Consider the following 22,709-nt stretch of genomic DNA (forward strand, 5'->3'; position numbering starts at 1 on the left):
ATCACAATTTAAAACAAAACGCAATATGCATTGTATATAGGTAGATAAAGAACAAAAATGTACTCGGTACTTAATTAATTAGTACGAGATAATTTACGGTAGAAATATCTTAAGGTATATACTCGTAGGTAGGAAATAATTTATACTAGCAGGCAACAGTAGCAACAGCAGCAACAGCATGCTAGAAAATTTCGCCCTTTGGGCCTCGCTTTATAGGCTCCGCGGGCCTCAGTTGATCGGCCCTTCGAGCCTCAGTTGATTAATTAGAATCTCGAGCACAGTGAGATTTCACCCCTTTGAGCCTAACAATTTATTGTTTTTCTGTTAGGACAAATCTACGTATTGTAATGAACATGGGGTGTGTCTCCCAGAATCCAACCTGGAACCTCCCGTTCGTGAGTCAACACAACTACACCACGGAGCCTACCTATTATGTATACTACTTATCCCTCAGTCGTACATAATAGATACGTTGATTGGTTAGTATTAAATTATGTCATAGTTTCGGAATGTCAGCAGATTTAGATAAATAATTGTGATCTCACGAAGGATCAAATTCAATATGTTTGAACAGAAATCAACCCATTTTATATAGCAAACGTACCCTAATTTCAGCATTACAAAGCCAAATTCCTTTTACGTTTACATATGACCACAGTTTGCTATATTTTCACGTGATAAACAAACTAACACAAAGTAATATCAACATGTTAATCGTATACATCTAAATATAAACAATACCCAGATTATGCGCGTAACATAACCTCAAATTTTTACATGACAGCGTGCTCTTTCAAAACGACGTATGTGTATTAATATCAGTTGCATATTGACGGTCTACGAAATAACATAGGGTGGGTTCATTGATAATTATTTTGTAATTATTTCATTTACCAATAGGCAGGCAAAACACGCAACAGTATACCACGAGGCCGACTAATCTACACTCGATTCTTCTTTTGGCAAAATTTTCACCCGCGAGAAGAAACTAAATAAATTAATCCACAAAGAAAAATAGTAATTTTTTGTCCACCCATCGTAATTTAACCGGACCGAGTGAATTGGCGCAATACGTGTGGAATGGACCCGTACATGACGGATACACGGAATAATTTTAAGAATAATAATATATAAAAAGTATTCCTATGAATAATATACTGCATTTTTAAAAACTTGTTTTTATTTATTTTTGTTGTGAAAAATATTATTAAAATTAGCAGTGATTACTAAGACCCGGACGGTTCCTAGCAAAGCGGATTTTTTAGTGCCGCGTCGTAGTAAATTTAGTACAACAGTTTATAATTTTTACTATTTCTCATAATGAGGAAGTTCAGTATCTTTTTGTATTATTTTATTTGTTAATAGACTATCAAAATAAGCCAAAAATGTTTTTTTTTTTTCTCAAATTATCGTTATTGTCAGCGCTATGATTTTTTAAAGCTTTGTATTTCTGAAATAACTCCACGTGTGACGTCAGAGGTTGTTCTCTGTTAGTTCTTCAGATTGTTTCGTTTGCGGTAAGGCAACCGGATATCCTAGAATTGAGTAACCTTTACCTACCTATACCATACATATAGGGAAGGGTGGGGCATGATGGGGCCCTTAAGGTAATACTTTATTTTTATTTTATTTATTTTTGCACCACAACAGGCCAGGAGGCCCAATTACAGTGGTGAATTACATCACAGAACACCCAGGCTTAATTTTTTGTGTTCTCACCGGGAATCGAACCCGGAACCTTTCGTGTGTGAGTCAAGCGTCTTGACCACTACACCACGGAGGCCACCAATACGCCGCCATACGTCAATGAAACACGTTTTTTTTTTAATCCTTTAAAAAAAGTTTATTTTTATAAACTTTGATCTAACAAACGTGTTACAAAAAACTAAAAATAAGATAAAAAAACTAGTGAAATAAATCAATTCAAAACATTAGTAATTATCCCGTCTTGCTCCACCGGTGGGGAAAGATGGGGTACCGCCTACTGCGGTTCGCAACTAGGACAGACAAGGATGGTGTCTTGATTTTTTTTTGTCTACTCCAGCGCATGAACAGTGTGCCCAGCTCTGGCACATTTGACACGCTATTCAGCCTTTATTTGACCCAACGTATGACCCTCTACAAAACAGGCACTGTGTATCATCTTCATCATTTATGGAAGAAGAGTTAAGTCTTGATCGTTTCGATGGCTACTTCATTTTCATTAAAAACTGTATGTTTAGGACCCAAAAGAACCTTCACCTTATCTATCCTGTTATTATTTTGCCTGGCCAACATAACCTTTCGCTCCAAAGTAGTTTGAGGAGTTGAATAAAATTTTGCAGCTAGTTTATATCCTTTTCTCCCTTCTAAAATGTCTTCTTTATCTCGATTCATGCATTCCTTTGACGGACTCCCCCTCTTGATCTTTCAAACCTAGTTTCGGACCATATTCTGCTTGCACAAAGAAAATAAAAACTGTTACTACATTGTGTTCAAGCAATGAGGTAAGATGGGGTACCGATACCCTGTCTTGCCCCTTTTAATATGCTTGTAAACAACGCTTTTTGTTTACGAAATACAATTTCTCTGGAAATAATTGATGAACTTACTGTAAATATCAATTTTGGGAAGGATCAGAAGATTTATTGATAAGGACTCCTGCAAAACTATTTACAAAGCAATTATTGAACCACACGTTAACTACTGTAGTAGCATTTTATTTTTATCAAACAAAGAAAACATAGATAAACTAACTGTATTACAAAATAAAGCCTTTAGAATCATTTTGAAAAAAAACAGATATACGAGGGTAAAGTCGATGGTAAATGAAATGAAATTATTAACATATAAACAAAGAATATTTTACAATACAATGATATTTGTTCATAAAATTATAAACTCTAATAAAAAAACAGAATTTTGGAAAAAAATTGATCGGAACCAGCATGAACACAATCACAATACTAGAGAAAAGAACAAAATTAGACTTCCATTTAGGAAAAAGGCAAAGTCACAAAATTCAATTTTATTTAAAGCAATTAAAAAGTATTACGAAATGAAAAAAAATATTTATGAAGAAAAAAACATATCAAAATTTAAAATAATGGTCAAGACATATGTGATAAACAATTTGTAAATTAAATATATTTGTAATGTTATTATTAGAACACACATAACAATATGTATGATATGTGTGCCCTATTTTAAGATTTAAATAAAAAAAAAAAATTACAATACTTTGAGCTTGTAAAGCGACCATCAGCCAGTTAAAATCACGATATGCTTCTTAAATTGTCACAAGTAGCAAAACTCGATAAAATAACATAAAATTTGCGAAAAACACGTTTAGTATCGCTGCGTATCGGAGCGTGCACACATGTCCGCTGCAATTGCATCATTGGTGGGAGGTCTAAGGAGAGCATCAAATGGCGTAATGTACTTGGAGCTACTCGGCAGATTTCGGCTTTTATCGCAGGGCCCCATCTTGCCCCACTACCCCATCATGCCCCACCTTCCCCTATGTATGAAATTCTTACAATCCCTTCCTCTCTTAGTTACTATTTACCTGTTATTTATACAGTTTGTTTAAAAATAAATTACACGAGTTTATTGTTTCAACTGATTTAAAATTGTGGCTGCCGTCATATCTGGTGACAGAGATTGTCTGTCGACGTTTGAGTAGTACATACCTATGTTAATAACATAGTAAATTTTAAGTAAATAATAACAAATTCGACCCAGAAGCAGCAAGTTAAATGACAAGCTTAAATTTCGCGTCCCAACGACTTTTTCGGGGAGGAGTTTTCGTGACGGAAAAACAAACAGAAACGTGTATTTTCTGTTGTACAATATATAACAGACAGACGATAAATTGCCTCGAATTACGTCTCGAACAATTGGCACGGGGTTTATCAAATTAACGCAATTTTAAGAGAGCTGGAGTTCGGCTGACTTGCTTGATTTTTCCGTATCCTGTGTAAATATCTCGAGTTAGCAAATTGACGTTTAAAAACGCCATAGTAGTGAAATATTGCTAAAATGCTGACTCCGTGGCCCCACTCGCCTTATCGACTGCTGTAAGACAAAATCGCCACCATCAGCCGAAAGTGCAGTTCATTGCCGAAGCTTGTGTCATGCATTCATATCTATAAATAGACAGAGTAGGACGTAATTAACTTAATGATTGAAAATAGAAATCAAGTTGTTCGAACCTCTTACGCGTGAGTAACTATTAATGTAAATTTATCAATTGATACGATTTTATGAAACGGTAATGTTCTCTATCGGCCTCAGCATATCTCGGGACAGCCGACTCCGTCCGAGCCCGAGACCCCTCCAGACTTCGGACTAGAATAATAATTCACCAAACATACGCCGAGTGTTTTAGTGAGAAACTATTCACAAAGTTTCGGAACTTTGGGAAAACACTCGCACTTTGGGTGTTACGGAGTAGTGAGAATCGGAAAAGTTCACCCCGAACACGCCATAGTAAATGCGTCATAATAATGACAAATGTTCGCCTGTTCATGTTTCGGTGCAAACATAAATATGTACTCGTACATATAGATGCGGGGCTCTGCACGCGGGCAAAAGTGTAGAGAATACCCCATTCGGGGCTGGCGGAGCTGGCGCACGCGCTGGCACATGCGTCGGCGCGCGATTCGCCTTGTCTGTTTTTCGACACAGCTCAATGGGTGCTGACGGCGCGGTGCGGCGGTGAACTCGTCCACACGTCGCGTCGTGTCGGCCCAGCTCTTAGTACGCTACGAATATCAGAGAGGGCGCACTTGATTTCTTGTGCGCTTTTGACGTCCCCACATTGGCTCGTACTGACAGCTATCGAACAACTCGCCAACGTGCGGGCAGTTTAGCGATTTCGTTGCCCATACGCGCGCCAGCGTGTACACCCGCCATAAGATGCATGTTAAGTCAAAAATAATAATTTAGACACAGCACCGAAGGTTTTATAGATTTTTTTATTTTTTTGTATAATTTTTTTGAAATATATATTATAAAGTAATGCCTAGTAGGAGAAGACCCGTGCTAAAGCAGACTAACATATATGTTTATTTATATGTATATGCGTAAATTAGAATATCTGGGAATACACGGTGACTTATACAAATGGTTTATCTGTTACTTAGATAATAGACTTCAGTCATTTATGATTGAAGGATATCAATCTGATTTCATCTCCATTCCGTCTGGGGTACCACAGGGATCACACCTTGGGCCACTTTTATTTAATGCCTATATTTATGATATTCAATTATGATTATGTTTCAAAAATGCCTATTACCTTTGTTATGCTGACGATTAAAAAAATGACCTTAAAGTCAAGTGTAGAGATGATTGTGCAAAATTACAACAAGATTTATATGCATTATCGAATTACTGTGTTGAAAACAAACTTTATATCAATGTGTCTAAATGTTACAAAATATCTTTCACTCGTAATAAAAAATAAAAAAATATGACTATATGATAAATGAAAATACAATTAGAGAAGTAAACGAAATACGTGACTTGGGAATTATTTTGGACTCAAACTTAAATTACAATAGTCTTATAGGAAATTTAATTAACAAGGCATACAAAATGCCTGGATTTATCATGCGGCTGTGTAAATCTTTTAAAAACTTAGGTTCGTTTATATTGCTTTACATAACATACGTACGCCCCCATCTTGAATATTGCACTGCTATCTGGTCTCCTGTTTATAAATGAAATATTAATAGAATCGAGAGTGTTCAAAAAAAATTCCTGAAAAAACTAGAATACAAATTTCATTTGTATTTTCCAAATTATTTAGCCTTATTAAAATTTTATAACATCGATTCATTAGCACATAGAAGAGATATGTTTGATCAGATCCTGCATTATAAAATTGTCAATAATAAATTCGATTCCCGGAACTCATTAATCTACTTGCTTACCGTGTCCCCTCCTGGCCAACTAGACTGTCTGATATTTTCTATATTCGTAAATTTAAAACTAATCATCGGAAACATTCTACAATCCCTCGTATATGTGAAACATTTAACAAAAAATTTAATAGTCTTGATATATTTAACACTCCATCCAATATGTACAGAAGAGAATTAATAGGCTTGATTCATGCTCTTCATTCATAATTCGTTTAATCATTAAATCAAATGCAATTTTCCACTCTCACTTTCCTTCAATCATCCTTTACCACTCCTTATCAATTTCCTTCTTTTCCTTTCCACTATCTCCTTGTTTTGTCCATATTTATCTTATTTTAATATATAGTATATTTATTATTTATATAGTTTAAACTTCAAGCCGTCGTCGCTTTATTACAGTATTATTTAGTGAATACATATAATTGGATGGCAGGCTCTACTATGTATACATTTTATATATATATATTTTTTTAAATATTCATTTAACCTGTACATCTGTTTGTATTCGAAATAAATAAAATAAAAAAATAAATTTCTACGATACTTATTGAGTAATGGACCTATTTAACACGTGAAAGTAAAAGTACAAATGCATACGACACACGACACACGACATACGACACAGTAACAGTGGCTGCTCTCAGCTAAAACCGCGAAAGGAAATCTAGTGGAGATTAGCGGGCTTCGTGGTGTTACTACTCGTATAATATATTATAGCCAGTGCGATTGTTTGCTATAGAACAAGTCAAAATGAGTCTGCCCTAGGAATTTGACTGTTTATTTTGTTTTTGAATTTTAGTGTGGATGAGTACAATCCGTCTGAAATGGGCCATTGAGTTGGATTATGCGCTACTTGTAATCGTATGCGTAGGTATTAGAGCCACTCGCACAACGCTTGTTTCTTCTCTTATACATAGACCACGCTATGTTTTCGAGAGCAAGAAAGGTTTCTAAATATCGAGAAATTTAACCATGAAATAATGGACAGCATCTATCTAACTCCAGCCGAGGAAGATACGAGTATTGCGTCTATCCGTATCTGGGTAGGCAGTGCTACCTGTACGCGGTGTGTACATCCAGCGGGTGACGTAGGCCGGAGATAGTTGTCGTCAGCCACCTGCCCCATCGTCGCCTCGCCGCGGATCTGGGTAAAGATAGCTATCTCTGTTTCCGCAGATAGCGTATTATGTCACCCCACACCACACGCCTTCATAGCGCACGATACGCGATGCGCGATGCGCGATGCACAATGCACGATGCGCGAGTCTCGCAATTAAATATCGGCTGCTTATTAAAACGTTATTATTTATTATATATTATACGCAAATGTCGTTGGGATAGCTAGCTATTCAATCAATGTGTTCTGACTAAACACGGATTTTCTAGTGAGTCGGAACAAGTTCATATAAATGAGTCGTCCTTGATTGTCACAAAGCCTTTTGCTTGAGTTTGAATCACCTATTATTTTATGAATTTTCATAAGTATGTCAATTTGTATTTTTTTTCACCATATCATACACATAAAATTATGTTTATAACTACATTTAAACAAATAATCATATAATTTATGAGTTTATAAATTTAATATATATACGAATTACGTAGTAAGTATTTTCAACCTGCATAATGGCATATATAAGTGACAACGGTTCTCAGTTTTTAGACTTTATGTCCAGGATTCAGGCATACACGAATGTCAACTTAAGGAGGAAGATAATTAAACGATATTTTTGTTGGATGCCATGGCCAATAAATGATTAATATTCTTAATTCCTATCAAACATCTCCAATATTCCACTGCTAACTCTCCTGTCTCCACCCCACCCGACAAACCTACATGTTTTACAATTTTTTGCAAATATATCGTAATAAATTAATGGAATAATTTCAAATTAAATTGCAAGTAATTTGTTGTAGATGTAATGTTCAATACTTAATAGGTATTTTATTAACTTTGTTTTATTTATTTATATTATTTTATTAAAAGTATATTTATGTAGATAAAAAGTTATGTTTCGCTATAAAAAAACTATTATTTGTGTCAAAAGACTATATGGTGGGTAAACTGGTAAAAAGCTTTAACTTTCAAATCCCTGTTTTGAGAAATCAAGCATTTAAGTTTTGTTCCAAATTTACTCTTTTATGTCTTATTTAAATATAGTAAGATGTTAAGTGCTCATTTAATTAATTTTTCCGTTTCTTAATTTTATATTAAGTTATTTAAAGCTTTTAGCCTGAATAAAAAACCCGGTATACGACTTAACCTTAAATTTATTTTGAAAACTACGATATATGAAATTTAATATGACTTAGTGTATTTTGCCAGTTTGTAAAGCGTTAAAACTTTACAAAACTGCATCATTAAGTCAAATTCGCTTATTTTCGATTTAACGTTTTTCGCCAGTATACCCACGATACAATAAATTACTACTGCATATTTGTACGAGCTGGTGAAGGAACACGTTCAAAAAGGTCCAAATAAACTTGGAATCTGAACATCAACAAATCTATATTCTTCTCAAAATATACGCAGATAATAGTTTCGATCGAATAGCTTGTAAAGCATTTTTTTTGCCATCTTCGATGCTATATTCCACTAAATACGAGTATAATACAATGTTATGGATCGTGCGAAGTTATTCACCTCACTGTGCGCCGTGTGGGTACTGAGTATGTACGAGTGCCGTGTCGTGAGCCGTGAGCTGTAATGACGGAGAGATCGGAGATCGGGTTCAATGGCGCGGCGCACTAAACGCGGACGACAAGAGCGCGGAACCGAACCTTCTTGATCCTGAACTTGGGTCTGCGCTTGACCCGGATATTCTGATTATTGTGTGTCAACTGCGCTGATATCATTTTGACAATTCATTACTAGCTATCTCCGTCTGTTGCACGCTCGGAAGTTCAGACCACTCGGAGGTTTTTTCACCACTTCGAGTCTTTTTAGTTAAGTTTGCGCATACATTTCTATACGCCGTTTTCGGGATTGATAACTTAAAAGCGATGTACATTTTGAGTAAAAAATAAATTAAATTTAAATTATAGGCTGACTACTACCGACTGCGAAAAATAGTGATAAACCGTTTACAAACTTTTAAAGTACGTTTTATCGTAAAATTATACCCCTTTTTGAAATTGCTGCGTTAAAATGACGAGTTACCTCCGTATTTAAAACCGTAAACCTGCCGACCATGCGAGAGGTTTCAGGCTCGATTTCTGACACGATGAATATATTTCATCGTCCCCGGATCGGCTCCCGAAGCGAAGGACTGTTCATCCTACCTTCGCGTACGCCTCTCGCCTTCCACACGGTAGCCGGGCTCTTCACAGACCCGGGATCGGAGGGCGGGAACTATTCACGGAGACCCGTCACAATAGATATTCACAGATCGCGGTGACGTCAGGAGCTCGCACAGCACTGACCCCCACCTCTGAGAATGCGAACACCTTCATGTAACAACAATGGTCAAGATGTACCGCGATCGGCGAATCGATGCGGTCCCCCATTCACCACGAGGTGCGGAAGGGGAAAAATGAAAATAATTCATGTTTAACTCCGCGGTGCATCGCATGTCCGGAACAGCAAGTTCCGTTGTATTCGTTCGCCTCAATTCTCATAGCTCTATGACACAGATCAGGGGTGGCCGGGTGGCCGGGTGGCCGGGTGGCCGGGTGGCCGGGTGGCTCGCGGCTCGCGGCTCGCACCTCTCGCGTCACTGCGGGGATATTATATTATGTAGGTGGGTGGGTGGGTGTCGTAAAAAGTCACCGTTATCACCTGTAGTGTGTATTCAGCGCCACACACTATGTAATAAGTAATAATAGAACGACTTTTATGTAATATTTAGATTGCATCATATTCTAGGTCGAGATAAGAAGAACCGAGAATAAGCGTCGCCTCTCCATCGTGGGTATTCACTTCAAATAATATCATTGACATATATATTTATCTACGCTAGATATTTCTGCCGTTAAAATCGAATTAAAATAAAACTACACATTTTATTAGGTATGTTTTACCTGATATGGTGAGTATATTTAATACGTGTATAGATTTCATCAAAATTCTATACATAATAGAGATAAGTTCAAACGAGTTCAAGTTCATAGGAACATACCTAGAGATGCTAGAAAACTACTTTTTCTATTTCGTAGTTTTGTAAAATAGTAAATCTACTTCCGAAATGTGTGTTTTTTTATCTTCAACTCACGATCGTATAAAATCAATTAAATTATTACGAAGAGTTCAGGGATCAGGGAAAACCACATATCGTATGTAATACCTACATGACGTGTGGGTATAGTACTCAGTACTCGGGACTCAGTACTCAGTACTCAGTACTCGGTTATCATCTCCGTTTCGCCCTAATTAGGCTCCGATAGAAGTACATCGTCATCATCATTTCCCTTTTTTTTATCATTTTTGTTACACGAAGGTAAGATGATCAGTCTTATTCTTAATCTTAGAGGTGGGGGTCAGTGTTATGCCAGTCCCTGTGAATAGTTCTCGCCCTCTGAACCCAGGTCCTTGAAGAGCCCGGCTACTGTGTGGAGGGCGAGACGATCAGCCTTACACTTCTTGTGCCAGTTCGAGGAATATGAAATATCATCATCATTTCCCCATCCGCACTTAGTTGCAATTTAAAAAAAATAAACACAAAACAATTCTAATACCTCTTTTGACAGAATAGACTTCTTACGAGGCAAATTCCTAAGGCTCGAAATTAAGGGATCTGAAGTAAGAAGAAATCTATGTAAGAGATTCATCATCATCATCATTCCCTTTCCGCACCTAATGGTGCATAGGGCACTGTATTGGTACACCAATCGCAGCGTATCTTGATCATTTTTGCTTCATGAAGGTAAGATGATCAGCCTTACGCTTCAGGTACCAGTCAAAGGACTATGAAATATTCTAGGTAAGATGATCAGCCTTACGCTTCAGGTACCAGTCAAAGGACTATGAAATATTCTAGTGTGAAAGCACCCCTTTAAATAAATATTTCATATCAACCATGTCGGGAATCGAACCCGAGACCTCTCGCATGGCAGGCTAACGCGCTGACTATTACACCACGAGGCCGACAAAGATTGGTAAGAGATTGGTATTAGATAAAGTTCGTGACATTTTTCGTGTGTTATCGCGCCCATAAAGCTTAATATTTTTGTTGCCTGATTCCGCTGCTTTCTCAGATAACTCTCCAATAGACAATAAGGCATGCTCAATCACCTCAGACCTATGAATAGGTGTTATATGGACAGAAGATGCCAAGTAGTACCATGGATATCCCTGAACTAGTTGTTGAGCAGTTTGTAACGTGTAATCCCTTTACTTAGCTTTATTTATATTATATCCTGATGACAAACATTGCAGCAAATGGCAACACCTGTCTATCAGATCCTTATTAAAGCCGTAACTATATAACAAATCAGAGGACTTAATACTTTCTGAAACTTCCTTTTGAGATTCAAGTAGACGGTTTGTAGTGTGATCTAACAAGATTGTAATTCTATTTCGGCAGACGATTCTGTGATTATTTTCTCCGATGTATAGCACCATTTTTTGCATTTAATACATTCTGGTAAGATGGAAGAGTATAAGCAGCTCTTTTGAAATGCACAAATTGTTTTATTAATAAATACTGATGTTTAGTTAACTTTGCTTCTACAATGAGAGATACTACTTCGTCAGTACTGACTTATGGAAAAGATGTATTAGATTGATCGAGGTACTTAAATAAAGTATTTACGGCAGAATCGTCTACCTTTGATAAAGTTGCTTACCTTCTACATTTTGATCGTTTTCTACAGTCCGCGAAATTCTTCCTGTGTCGATCATTTAAAAACGGCATCTCTTGTAGCTGCTCCTGGACTCCTTCTGTACGCTGCGTGGATCCCAAAAGGTCGCATTCTTCTATCACATTCAACCAATCAGAATATTTACCGACCATTTTTGGTTTTGAACGGCACATTGCCTCCAATACTTGGATTTCTTTTGTAAATGTAATCAATACGATTTTTCAAGTTATTTGTGTCGATATTTTCGAAATCGGGTATTTGTTTGGCAAACACATGTAAAGTATGGCGTTTTTTCCACATTACTTCCATTTTTAGCTAGCCAAATGTCAAACAAATGCATTCGCGTAAATAAACACTTGTAAAGAGATCCAAAAAAAAAATTACAAAAAAGTCAGGTATGTAATTTTCCCTTAATTTTTTATTCGTGTGCAATGTACGGAGTGTATGGCTCATACTAAACCCCGGAGCAGAGTTGTGCAGACAATTATGTATATATCATAAATTAAATGTTCTTGTGAACATTATGTAGTAAATAAGGTTGGGGGCAGAGCGGGGCAAAATAGTTAAAAGTTTATGGAAACAAAAATAAAATTTAAACAAAATTTGTGCATTATGTAGCAGGGACACTATTCAAAAACTACTATTCACTTACGCTTCAAAGTAAATAAAAATAATCAAACATATCTTCAAATTGAATTTCCATCACAAAAAAACACACATCAATGACAAATTCTGAGAAATATAGAACATTTAACACGGTGACTAATAAGCGCACTGATTACAGTAATTAGCATTTTCTTGGATAAACTCACTTTCGATGCTGAAATACAAATGAACCCTTTAGAAATCCTAGATTGTTTTTATACTTTCAGTTAATTTGGCTATTAGTCACTAATTACCTGCAGTGACACATCATAATTTGGACATGCATATTGGAAGGCTGTGACCTGCGGCGGGACCACCGTAAGATGTAAGGAAGGTGATCGCCGATCGGTCCTGCCGATCGGTCTTGCCGATCTCGCGTGCCAGTTCGGTAACGATGAATCCGGGACCTCGAGCGTGTTAGGCGAACGCACCAACCGTATTCCCTTATTAACGGTTCTGATGCTGTCAATACTTTTATGCTAAAACAATTGAAATTTTTCATTGGCACACCTCTGTTGCACATTTTCGATTTAAGTTTTTAGTCAGGAATTTTCCGACACAACTTAAACATTCAATATTGCAACCAATCTTTAAATCAGGTGATCAACGGAATACATAAAATTACGGACCGATATCGTTGGTAAGTGCATATTGAAAAGTATCGGAGAAGGCATTCAAAAATAGACGATTATGTAGAGAGTAAAGACTTACTTAGTGACAACCAATTTAGATTTAGATCAGGTAAAGACACAGATGATGCATTAAAAGTAACATAGGGGGCATTAGTAGAAAACATCAACAATGGTAAGAAAACAATCGCAATTTTTCTCGATTTTCTTGGTTAAGATATATAAATCTTTTTAAATTTTTTTTTTTATTTATCAAGGATAATATTGCGAAAACCGTACATTCATCCCGGTAAAGGCTTTTTGTAATCCCTAAAAGTCCTTGATTTGAGACAAATCTACAAAAAAAGTCATACCCGCTATTAAAAAAATAGGAGCACTCAGGTGATTGTGAGTCATGCGCACTCAAACAGGAGTACAGTAAGAAACGATTTGGCGATTCCAATAACACTTACAGCGGTATTCTAAAAATCATTTCTATGTAACGGACTTAAACTACATAATATGATACCGTGTGTTTGAAAATCTGAAAAACCAACAGCATTGAAAAAAAGAATTACGATTTGGTTGACAGACATTGGAAGTAATAAATTTGTTAATTTATGGGAAAACATATTCGATAACCATATTTGCCACAAAAAATCGGTTTCTTAGAATAGGCATTTGCCCAAATATTAGCCCGCTTTTAGTACAAGCCATATTTGTCAAAGTGTGCCATTTTGTCTAATACAAAATGTATGTATAAACAAATAAATAAACCATTACAATACAAAGGTGGACTAATCTCCTCCCGATTTTATTGTTTCGGATATTTAGCTGATGGTTATCATGGAATCGAAAACACTCGTACAGAGTTTTTTGCCAAGGCAAACAAACTATGAAATATTCTAGTGTAAAATATCTTTTTAAATAAATATTTTATGTCAACCATGTCGGAAATCAAACCCGAGATCTCTCGAATGGCAGGCAAACGCGCCGACCATTAAGACCACGAGGCAGACAACTTTTGAAATAATATTTCTACGGTATTTATTAAGTAATGGGTCCATATAACATATAAAAGTTATAGTACAAATGCATGCAATGCAGTAACATAAGGGAAAAATGATTTTTCTTTGTATAGAAGCGGCTGCTCTCACCCTGCTAAAGGAAATCTGGTGTGTCAAATTGCAAGTCTCAATTTGACTATAATATGTATTTTTTATTTTTACCATTTGAGGTCGTCGGAATAGATAACTTGCTAGCCATTCAATGGCCTAACCATCCATTCCCACACCCTTTAATTATGATATAAGTTTATTGTATGAAATGCTTTTTTTATGTCAGTAAATATACCAATACACATTAATGATTTGTTCAATGAATTATGAATATATGTGGATAATTTTGCAATAGCATCCTGTGTGCTTCTATTTTCCATAAAATCAAAGTTATGGTTAATCAATTTATTACCTTTTATAAATTTAGTTAAACTTTTTTAAAACATTTTTTTCAAATATTTTAGCTATGTTTGAAGTTACTGAAATAGGACGGTAGTTAGTTATTTCATCGGGATTCTCTGCTTTAACTATTGGAGTGATAATAGTTTTCTTATAATTGGAAGAGAATATACCACTTTTGAAACATATGGGTATTTTATGTTTTAGCGGTGTCGAAATTTGATTGGTAATGTATTTTAATGTGTAAGCAGAGATGCCATCGAAACCCGGAGATGAACTTCCTTTCACACTGTTGATAATTTCTTCTTTTTCACTCTCTGTGGTGCTTTGAAATATATTAAGAGTCTTACCGCGTTCAGTATTAGTGTACGAATTTGTATCAGTTATATTTGATTTTGATGAAATATCTTGTGCAAAATGTCTTCCGACGTTTGAAAAGTATTTATAAATATATTTGCAATTATTTGCGGATGTTCGTTCGAATGCAATAAAGAATCTTCTTGTAATGTTGTCTTTATTTAATTATTTTTGCATATTTCAAAAAATTATTATTCCATTTATAATATTCCACACATACTTGCTATTATTTTCAGACAATTCTAGTTTATGTTTTTAATAGTTTTCTTTTGTATGTTTTATTATACAAGATAGATGTTTATTATATTCTTTGAAATATTTGCGCAAATTTTCATCATTCGGATTATTGGATTTTAAATTATACGAGTAACAGTCGCCGATTGATAGTCGACTGTCGTCTGCTAGTTTCATTATAATTACAGGAAGCTCAACATTTAGCTATTTTTTTAGAAAAAATAGAGGTATTTTTAAAATGCAAACTTTCAATATTTTTAGTTTGTTTAAATGTTTGTAGACAGAAACTTGATCTTCTCCCCCCTTTTATCCGAGAGTCATCAAGATTGACGTATATATTTCTAAAAGAACATGGAAGCTTAGACTGTAACCATTGTTGATTAAACCAACCGGTATAAGAAGTATAAAAAACAGGAAATAACTCAAACAGATAAATCTCACCTACAATTATAAAGCTTTTAGCTCTTTTGCTTTATAAAAGTCAAGAAACGGAAAATTCGAGGAAGTACGGATGTACAAATAAAAGAGCAGAAAGATTTCCAGAACGCCGAATTCGTAGACGACGCTACGATGATGCCCAAGAACGGGGACGCGATGGCTGAACTCCGTAGAAGTTGAGTGAGGAGTCAACAGTTAGATGGTTAGATGGCAAAATCAGCGATGAGTGATCTGACGAAGACAGGATAAAGTCGTTTCACACTGGGAATAATAAGAACCCGTTTAGTGAAATAGTCATCTAGTCATCAGCGTAATATTGTATGGAGTGAAACACGGTCTGATAACCCCACCCCAGAGGAGGCACGACCCACCGCTGCGAGCAAAACGATATGACTATCAGCTTGCGGCTAATAATTACCATCTACCGGCACTCCGGCAGCTAGGATAGATAGGAGATTAAGCCGACCCCTCCCTCAGCAGAGTAGCGACTACTTCCAGCGCGATATCTGATAATAATGTTGGCAACTGTAAGAGTCAGATGACGCGTCAATAACGTGCACACGGGCGAGATGGAACCGCCGCGCCGCGCTGTTGGTTTAGGTGCCGCTAACTAATGTTTGTTGTTTGTTCATTTCATGCTGTGGCGCTGTGGGTACCTACCTTTATATCGGTCAACACAATTGTTTATATTATAATAAGCATAATGTGTCCAAATAATATATATACACATCATGATTGTTCGATTTCCACGTCACGAGTTAAGTACATAGAAACCGGTGTATTAAAAAAATGGCGCCATGCGGGAAATGTTCTCAAACCGTTTCATTATTTTTGAGTTAAGATTATTTAAATTTCGCAACAAGGACACTCGAAACATAGACGCTTTCAGATATGATTTTTGTCCAATTACTTACTAATAAGTGAACTTGTCTCTTTTTTTTAAATTAACAAAAAAAAGTATACCTGTGATAGGTGCAATGGGTTTATGCTTTGGAATATAATTTAATACATGAAAATCAAAATATCATAAAGAATCTTTCAAGAAAATTACGATTATTGTTTTAAGAAATAAAACGAGAGCGTATAATATTTTGGACAAGAGTTCACGAATGGATTTTCCTTGGAGAGGGATTTGTTGTCTCATGTAAATAATAGATTGACTTTTTGTACGGATATTTCTTGATGGAATTGCATTTTGATCATTATAATAATAAAAATACGTAAATAGTTTTATTCCACTTTTCTTTTTCATTTTTATCAGAGACCGGGTTTCGTCGTGACCGACATCGTCAGACTGGCGGGAGATTAAACAAATTTCTATGTTATATACAAGTGCAAGCGGGGGTTGTAAATCTTGATTTTATATAATTATGGAAATAAAAGAGTTTTAATTAAAATCATTTAAGTATAAATGGGCAAAGTTATCATATCATGGAGATTGTAGTAGTTTAATTAGTAAAATAGCTAACAGAGATGAGTGTTCGATTACATTCTATAATAATTCAAATATGGGGAAATTGTTAATTAATAATAAAGATAAAAGGGAAACGGATACTCACTCAGGCTCATATCTATTATGCTGCGGTTCATGCGAAGCCGAGTACGTGGGCCAAACGGGAAGGTCGTTCAAAACTAGGATTAACGAACACTTCTAAAGTTAGAGAAATAACGAGGAAAACTCCACGCCTGCAAACCACCTTACAGATCCAAATCGTGTTTTTGATTGAAATACAAACAATATCACTACTCGATAAGAATTGACTGCCGAGAATTTTGCTTTCAAAGAATCACTTAATTACCCCCAGGCCCGGGGGCATGGCTGTCGAAGGAACTACCAACCAGCGGCCCCTGTTATAGTTTTCATAAAATTGAAATACATGTAATTCAAATATATTTTAACTATAAAACTTCGTGAATTATATATTTTACATCTGTTTTTATTATATACATTCAAATAAAATTTCAATTCGTACAATTTTTATTACTTTATACTTAAATTATTTTAATTTAAACTCTTTTATTTCCATAATTACATAAAACCATGATTTACAATCCACTTGTATCTATTATATAAACATAGGGATTTGTTTTACCAGTCTGACGATGTCGGTCACGACTCACGACGAAACCCGGTCACTGGTAAAAATAAAAAATAAAAGTGGAATCAAACCATTTACGTATTTTTCTTCGTCATCATGTAATTATTGATTGGTTGGAAGAAATTGCCATTTGGCAATAAGCCCGCCAATGTACAAATAACATTATGTACAACAAGTTAAATAAATAAATAAATAACACGTTGGCCTTTGTTTGTTCTTTATATATTATATTTTATTGATGTTCTCGTTATACTTTTCGTAATGTGCGATGTACGATATTATTCTCGAAGTAAATGATTATTTTACCCAACTACACGAGACTTCAGTCCCATGAAATCAGTCTTGTGTGAATAAATGTAAATAAATCCATTACTTTTGCGGACGAATACATAAATAATAGATTGATTTGGACTTAAAAAATAAAGAAACAGATGCGGAGACAATACGACAATATTAAAACAACATAAGGACAGTCGTGAAATTACAGAAAAAGCAACAAAATAAACTGAGCAAAAGCTGTTAAAAATATCTTTGAAAATAGGTAATTAGTTGCGTACAACAGAAAAATGACAGTTCGAGTAATATTAGGTTTTATAAAACTTTTTAAATAATAAAAAACTGGAAAATTATAAATTATTCAACAAACAAACCGACGCGCGATGGGTAATGGGATGGGACTAATAATAAATAAATGTTGTTGTGACTTAGAAAGACTCACCCGAGACATCTTCGTCGGAGTCGGAGTCATCTTCCGGTGGATTTCGGGAGGGAGCGGGGGCCTCCGCCGCCGCTCCCTCGTTGCCCCCGGAAACGGGGGCTGAACTGAATGTGTAAAATGATCGGACGTCGTTCGTTTCGAGCGAATCGCTCAAAATTTTTTTATTATTGTAGTTGTCCGAAAAATCCCCTCCATTGTAAAAATTATTGTTATTTACGGAAACAAGTCTGGCGTTGCACCACACGAGAAGGGTTTGGAAAAGGAGGAGTTTGAAGAACAGGAACCACACTGTCCTCCGGAGGCACATGGCTCTGGCGTTCCGTCACAAGCCTCCGCCCGCACTACCCCGCATGCTACTGCCGCTGTCGCGTGCCGTTAGCTCGCCGCGTCGCGTCACGTCGCGTCTCGTCGCGTCACTGCGCATTTCTCATGGTAATCTGAAAAGAAAATTATACGTTATATTATTATGTTAACCTGATAATCTGTTAAAACACATCGCAATATTGATTGTATTCATTATTTCTTGCGGCGTCTCTTTCTTCACACGACACGAAGGGAAAGAAAGATTCTTCACTATTGCACCTGTGAATCTTTTAATCGTACTTCCTGCACACGCGAGTGAATGGATTATTATATGACGAGAATAATCTAAATATTTCGATTTTCGAAATAAAAGCATTCGAAACATGCAAATAATGGAATGATCATTCGAATTATTCTATTATTTTTGTACGGGGAAATTTCATAAAACGGCAAAAAAAAAAACAACAGAATTAGTAAAGTAATAAAAACAAACTAATTTAATTTGAATGACGCCACTAGTTCACCGAAATCCTTAGTACGTCGCTCGCGGAGTAATTTCAATTTTTTTTTTTTAATCATAGCATTTATAACAGGATATTTTTTTGGTTTTGTTTAATAGAGTATTAACAAATAAAAAAGAACGACTGAACTTCCTTATTTACGTACTAAATTTTCAAAAGTTTTGTCATTTTTAAATTTAATTGTGTCAACTAATTGCTAGTCCCATCTCAACACAGGACTTTTAGTCCCACGGAGTTGGGACTTATGTCTCAATAAACAAACTTATGTATGTTAATAAATAAATAAATAAATAAATTACTCCGCATTCTATATCATTAAAATCTTGTATTTCATACATTTTCAAGAAACATCGCCTTACCTTACCGCGCGCAAGAAAACTTTTTTCAATTCAATTTCCCGTAGCACCGAACTTCTTCATTATACAATACACATATGTACATATATATGAATGCATTTTTATTTAAATCATCGTTCAATATTATGGCTAGATAGCTACTGGAAACAAATCCCTTACTGGAGACGGCTGACTTCAGGGGAATCCTTGAGCAATGGGAATTCCATAATATGTAACATTTTTTTCTGCTCAATTCACTTCTGTTGTTAAACTTTGCCTATTTGGTCTGGCTCATTCGAGTGGTTCCAGTCGGCTCGCAAAATATTTTTTCTAATTCAAAATGATGAGGTCAGGGAAAATAGGTCGGTCGTGTGGGAGTTTTTAAAGTTTTTTGATGATAAAAAACAATGTGTGTGTAATTTGTGTAAAACAAAAATAAAGTATTTTGGTAATACAACTAATTTAGGTGTGCACATAAAATGTAAACATCCTATTCTGGTGGATAGTGCATTAGAAATAAAGATTGCGCCGAAACATATCAACGTTGAAGTTCGAGCCTCCACATCTCGAGCACAAGAAAATATAGATGTTCCATCTGCATCAGGAGCATCAGCGTCAACGTGTGCTTTATAGCCAAAACGTGTTAAACAAGTAAGGCTTATGGCACAGTACGGGTCAGCGGAGTTATCACAATCCGAAATGGATGCAATTGACAAAGCCGTTGTCCAAATGATGATAACGGACTACCAACCATTGTCTATCGTTGAAGATGTTGCTTTTTGAAAATTTCTCAAAAAGCTAAATCCACGGTATACACTTCCGAGTAGGAAAATACTTTCAGCAAGAATGTTGCCCAAAATGTACGAAAACAGAAAACGAATATTAAAAACTACGCTAAAAAACGTTGAACATATGGCAATAACTACAGATATGTGGACATCCGACAGCACTGAGGGATATATAACGGTTACATGTCATTTTATTTATCAAGATAAATTATTTGCTCCAGCCATTGCGCATTGCCACGAAAGAAGTACGAGATCAGCACAGTGGAGAAAATATTGCGTCCATTATTTCTTGCATTTTGAAAGAATGGAATATATTAAATGAGATTTTTGTTGTCATTTCTGATAAAGCAGTAAGTATGAAAAACGCTGTTACGGTTCACCTAAAAAAAATATCATCCCTGCGTAGCGCACACCTTAAATTTAAGTGTAAAGAAAGCAATAGAGACAGTGGTTCAAGTTACAGCAACTTAAAAAAAATGCTGGTCACTCGTGGGGTATTTAAAACTTAGTGTGTTTGCAATTAAAATGAATCAAAACGTGTCCACGCTGTGAAATTCTACCTTATTTATGTTAGAGCGGCTTTTTTAGGTGAAATTTCCTCTTTCAGCAGCTCTGTCTTCTCTTCTACAATTATCTAGTGTAGATGCCGATGATTGGTTATTAATTTCGGATATAAGGCCAATATTAAAGCAACTACACAGCATCACGTCACAATTGTCAGGAGAAAAATATCCCACGATGTCCAATGATTACACCACTAATTCAAGGACTTCAACTGACACTAAGAAATAGAAGCTCCGCTACGGAGAGCGGGAAACTATTGCGACTTAAACTAACTGAAATTATTTCAAGGTGAATTGGCAATTTAGAGAATGATAAAGTGGTAGCAAAATTAACATTCCCGGATCTCAGATTTAAAAAAACAGCTTTTGGATCAAAAGACAATGCCGAAAATGCTCAGAGATGGATCACAGAGGAATTGTCAACTCTGATCAATTCTTCCTAGCATGCGATTGAAATAGATCTAGAGCCAGTAAGTGAGATAATGGATGTAAAATAAGACGATGTTTGGTCACACTTTGACGCCAAAATTTCCGAAAAAGAATCAACTGTCACTCCTGTTCCCACGAGTACCAACATGATAAAACAGTATTTAGATTTGCCCCATTTACAGCGTTTAAAGAATGCTTTACCATTTTGCCAAACCCACGAAAAATCTTTGCCGGAAATATACAAAATGCAAAAAAATATTTGTGCTTACCGGCAACATCTGTACCATGTAAAAGAGTTTTTTCCAAAGCGGGACAACTCACAAATTTACGACGAAATCTTTTATTGCCAAAACATCTGGATTACTTATTTTGTCTAAATAGTAACGAAAATTGAATTTAGTAAAAATATCATATGTACGTGTGCAGAAAACATTTTATGAATGACTAAAAAAACATTATCTACTTTAAAACAATATTATGATATTACGTACAATATTTTTAAGTAAATAAGTGATAATTTTAACAAAAGTGTCGTGTAAAAAACCACGTTAAAAATTGTATTTTTTTAAATCAGCGATCAAACATTTGTACAAATTTTTTGAATCAGTTAAAAGTTGTGAATAACACAACCTAACCAGGTTAGTCCCTTTATATTAAAAATAATATTTATTTATTTATTTATTTTGTTTATTAACGCCCAAAAGGCATTTACAAAAAATAAAAATGAATTACATGCTAACATACTAAATAATAAACAGAATATACAGAAAAAATATGTGAAATTAGTTAGAAAGAATATGATAAAAAGTTTTACAAAGTAAAAAAAAAAACAATAATAACAAAGGTATGCAAGAAAAAACAGTAAGCATATAAACAAAAAATGCAAAGATATAAGCTTATGAAATAAATTCTGTAAGGCAAACAATAAATAAAGTGTTACGGTAAGCAAGAAAGACATTTTTAAGTTAAATTAATAAACAAGCAAGCATATATTATCACGAAAAAATAAGAAATAAAAATATGTATCTATGAAATGCGTATTTGCCAATACTACAGTGCAATTTGATATAATGGTAAAAAATAAAAAAACAGGTATAAGGTAATAAAAATAAACAAGTAAGTATTTTTTTTTAATTTATGAAATTGAATTGTCAATAATGGTTTGACGAGCAGCTACAAATAAACTTGATATTGTGGACTTATAAGATGGTAAAAAATTGGACAGAATGTCTGCAGCCGTTCCATCAGTGTTACCTAACCTATGCAGTCTCGGTATCAATGAATTGTTTTGTTGGTTGGAAGAAGTACTGGAGCAAGGAAACAATAAAGTACTCCTAATGTTGACAGCAGGTACTCTAAAATTGATCAATTCAAGTATTTTTGGTGCGTCAAAAAGAGAGTTTACAATTTTATACAGTACAATGAGATCATTAATAGTTCTTCTTTCTGAAAGTGTTGTTAGGTTAAGCAGTGTTAATAAATAGTCATAATTCACATTTTGAATTG

General features: G+C 35.2%; 1 protein-coding gene across 1 annotated transcript in view; it reads right to left on the minus strand.

Annotated features, from left to right (window-relative positions):
* Window positions 1-22,709, minus strand: part of AdamTS-B (ADAM metallopeptidase with thrombospondin type 1 motif B) — a 208,549-nt gene that overhangs the window by 167,889 nt on the left and 17,951 nt on the right. Inside the window, exon 2 of the mRNA XM_088231285.1 lies at window positions 18,265-18,701. Coding sequence (XP_088087411.1) covers window positions 18,265-18,571 — 307 coding nt within the window. The 5' untranslated portion in view covers window positions 18,572-18,701. The remainder of the gene's footprint in view (window positions 1-18,264; window positions 18,702-22,709) is intronic.

This window comes from Micrasema longulum, unplaced genomic scaffold (genome assembly GCF_059751315.1).
Source record: "Micrasema longulum isolate JH-2025_06_02 unplaced genomic scaffold, ASM5975131v1 h1tg000868l, whole genome shotgun sequence".
Classification (NCBI taxonomy): domain Eukaryota; kingdom Metazoa; phylum Arthropoda; class Insecta; order Trichoptera; family Brachycentridae; genus Micrasema; species Micrasema longulum.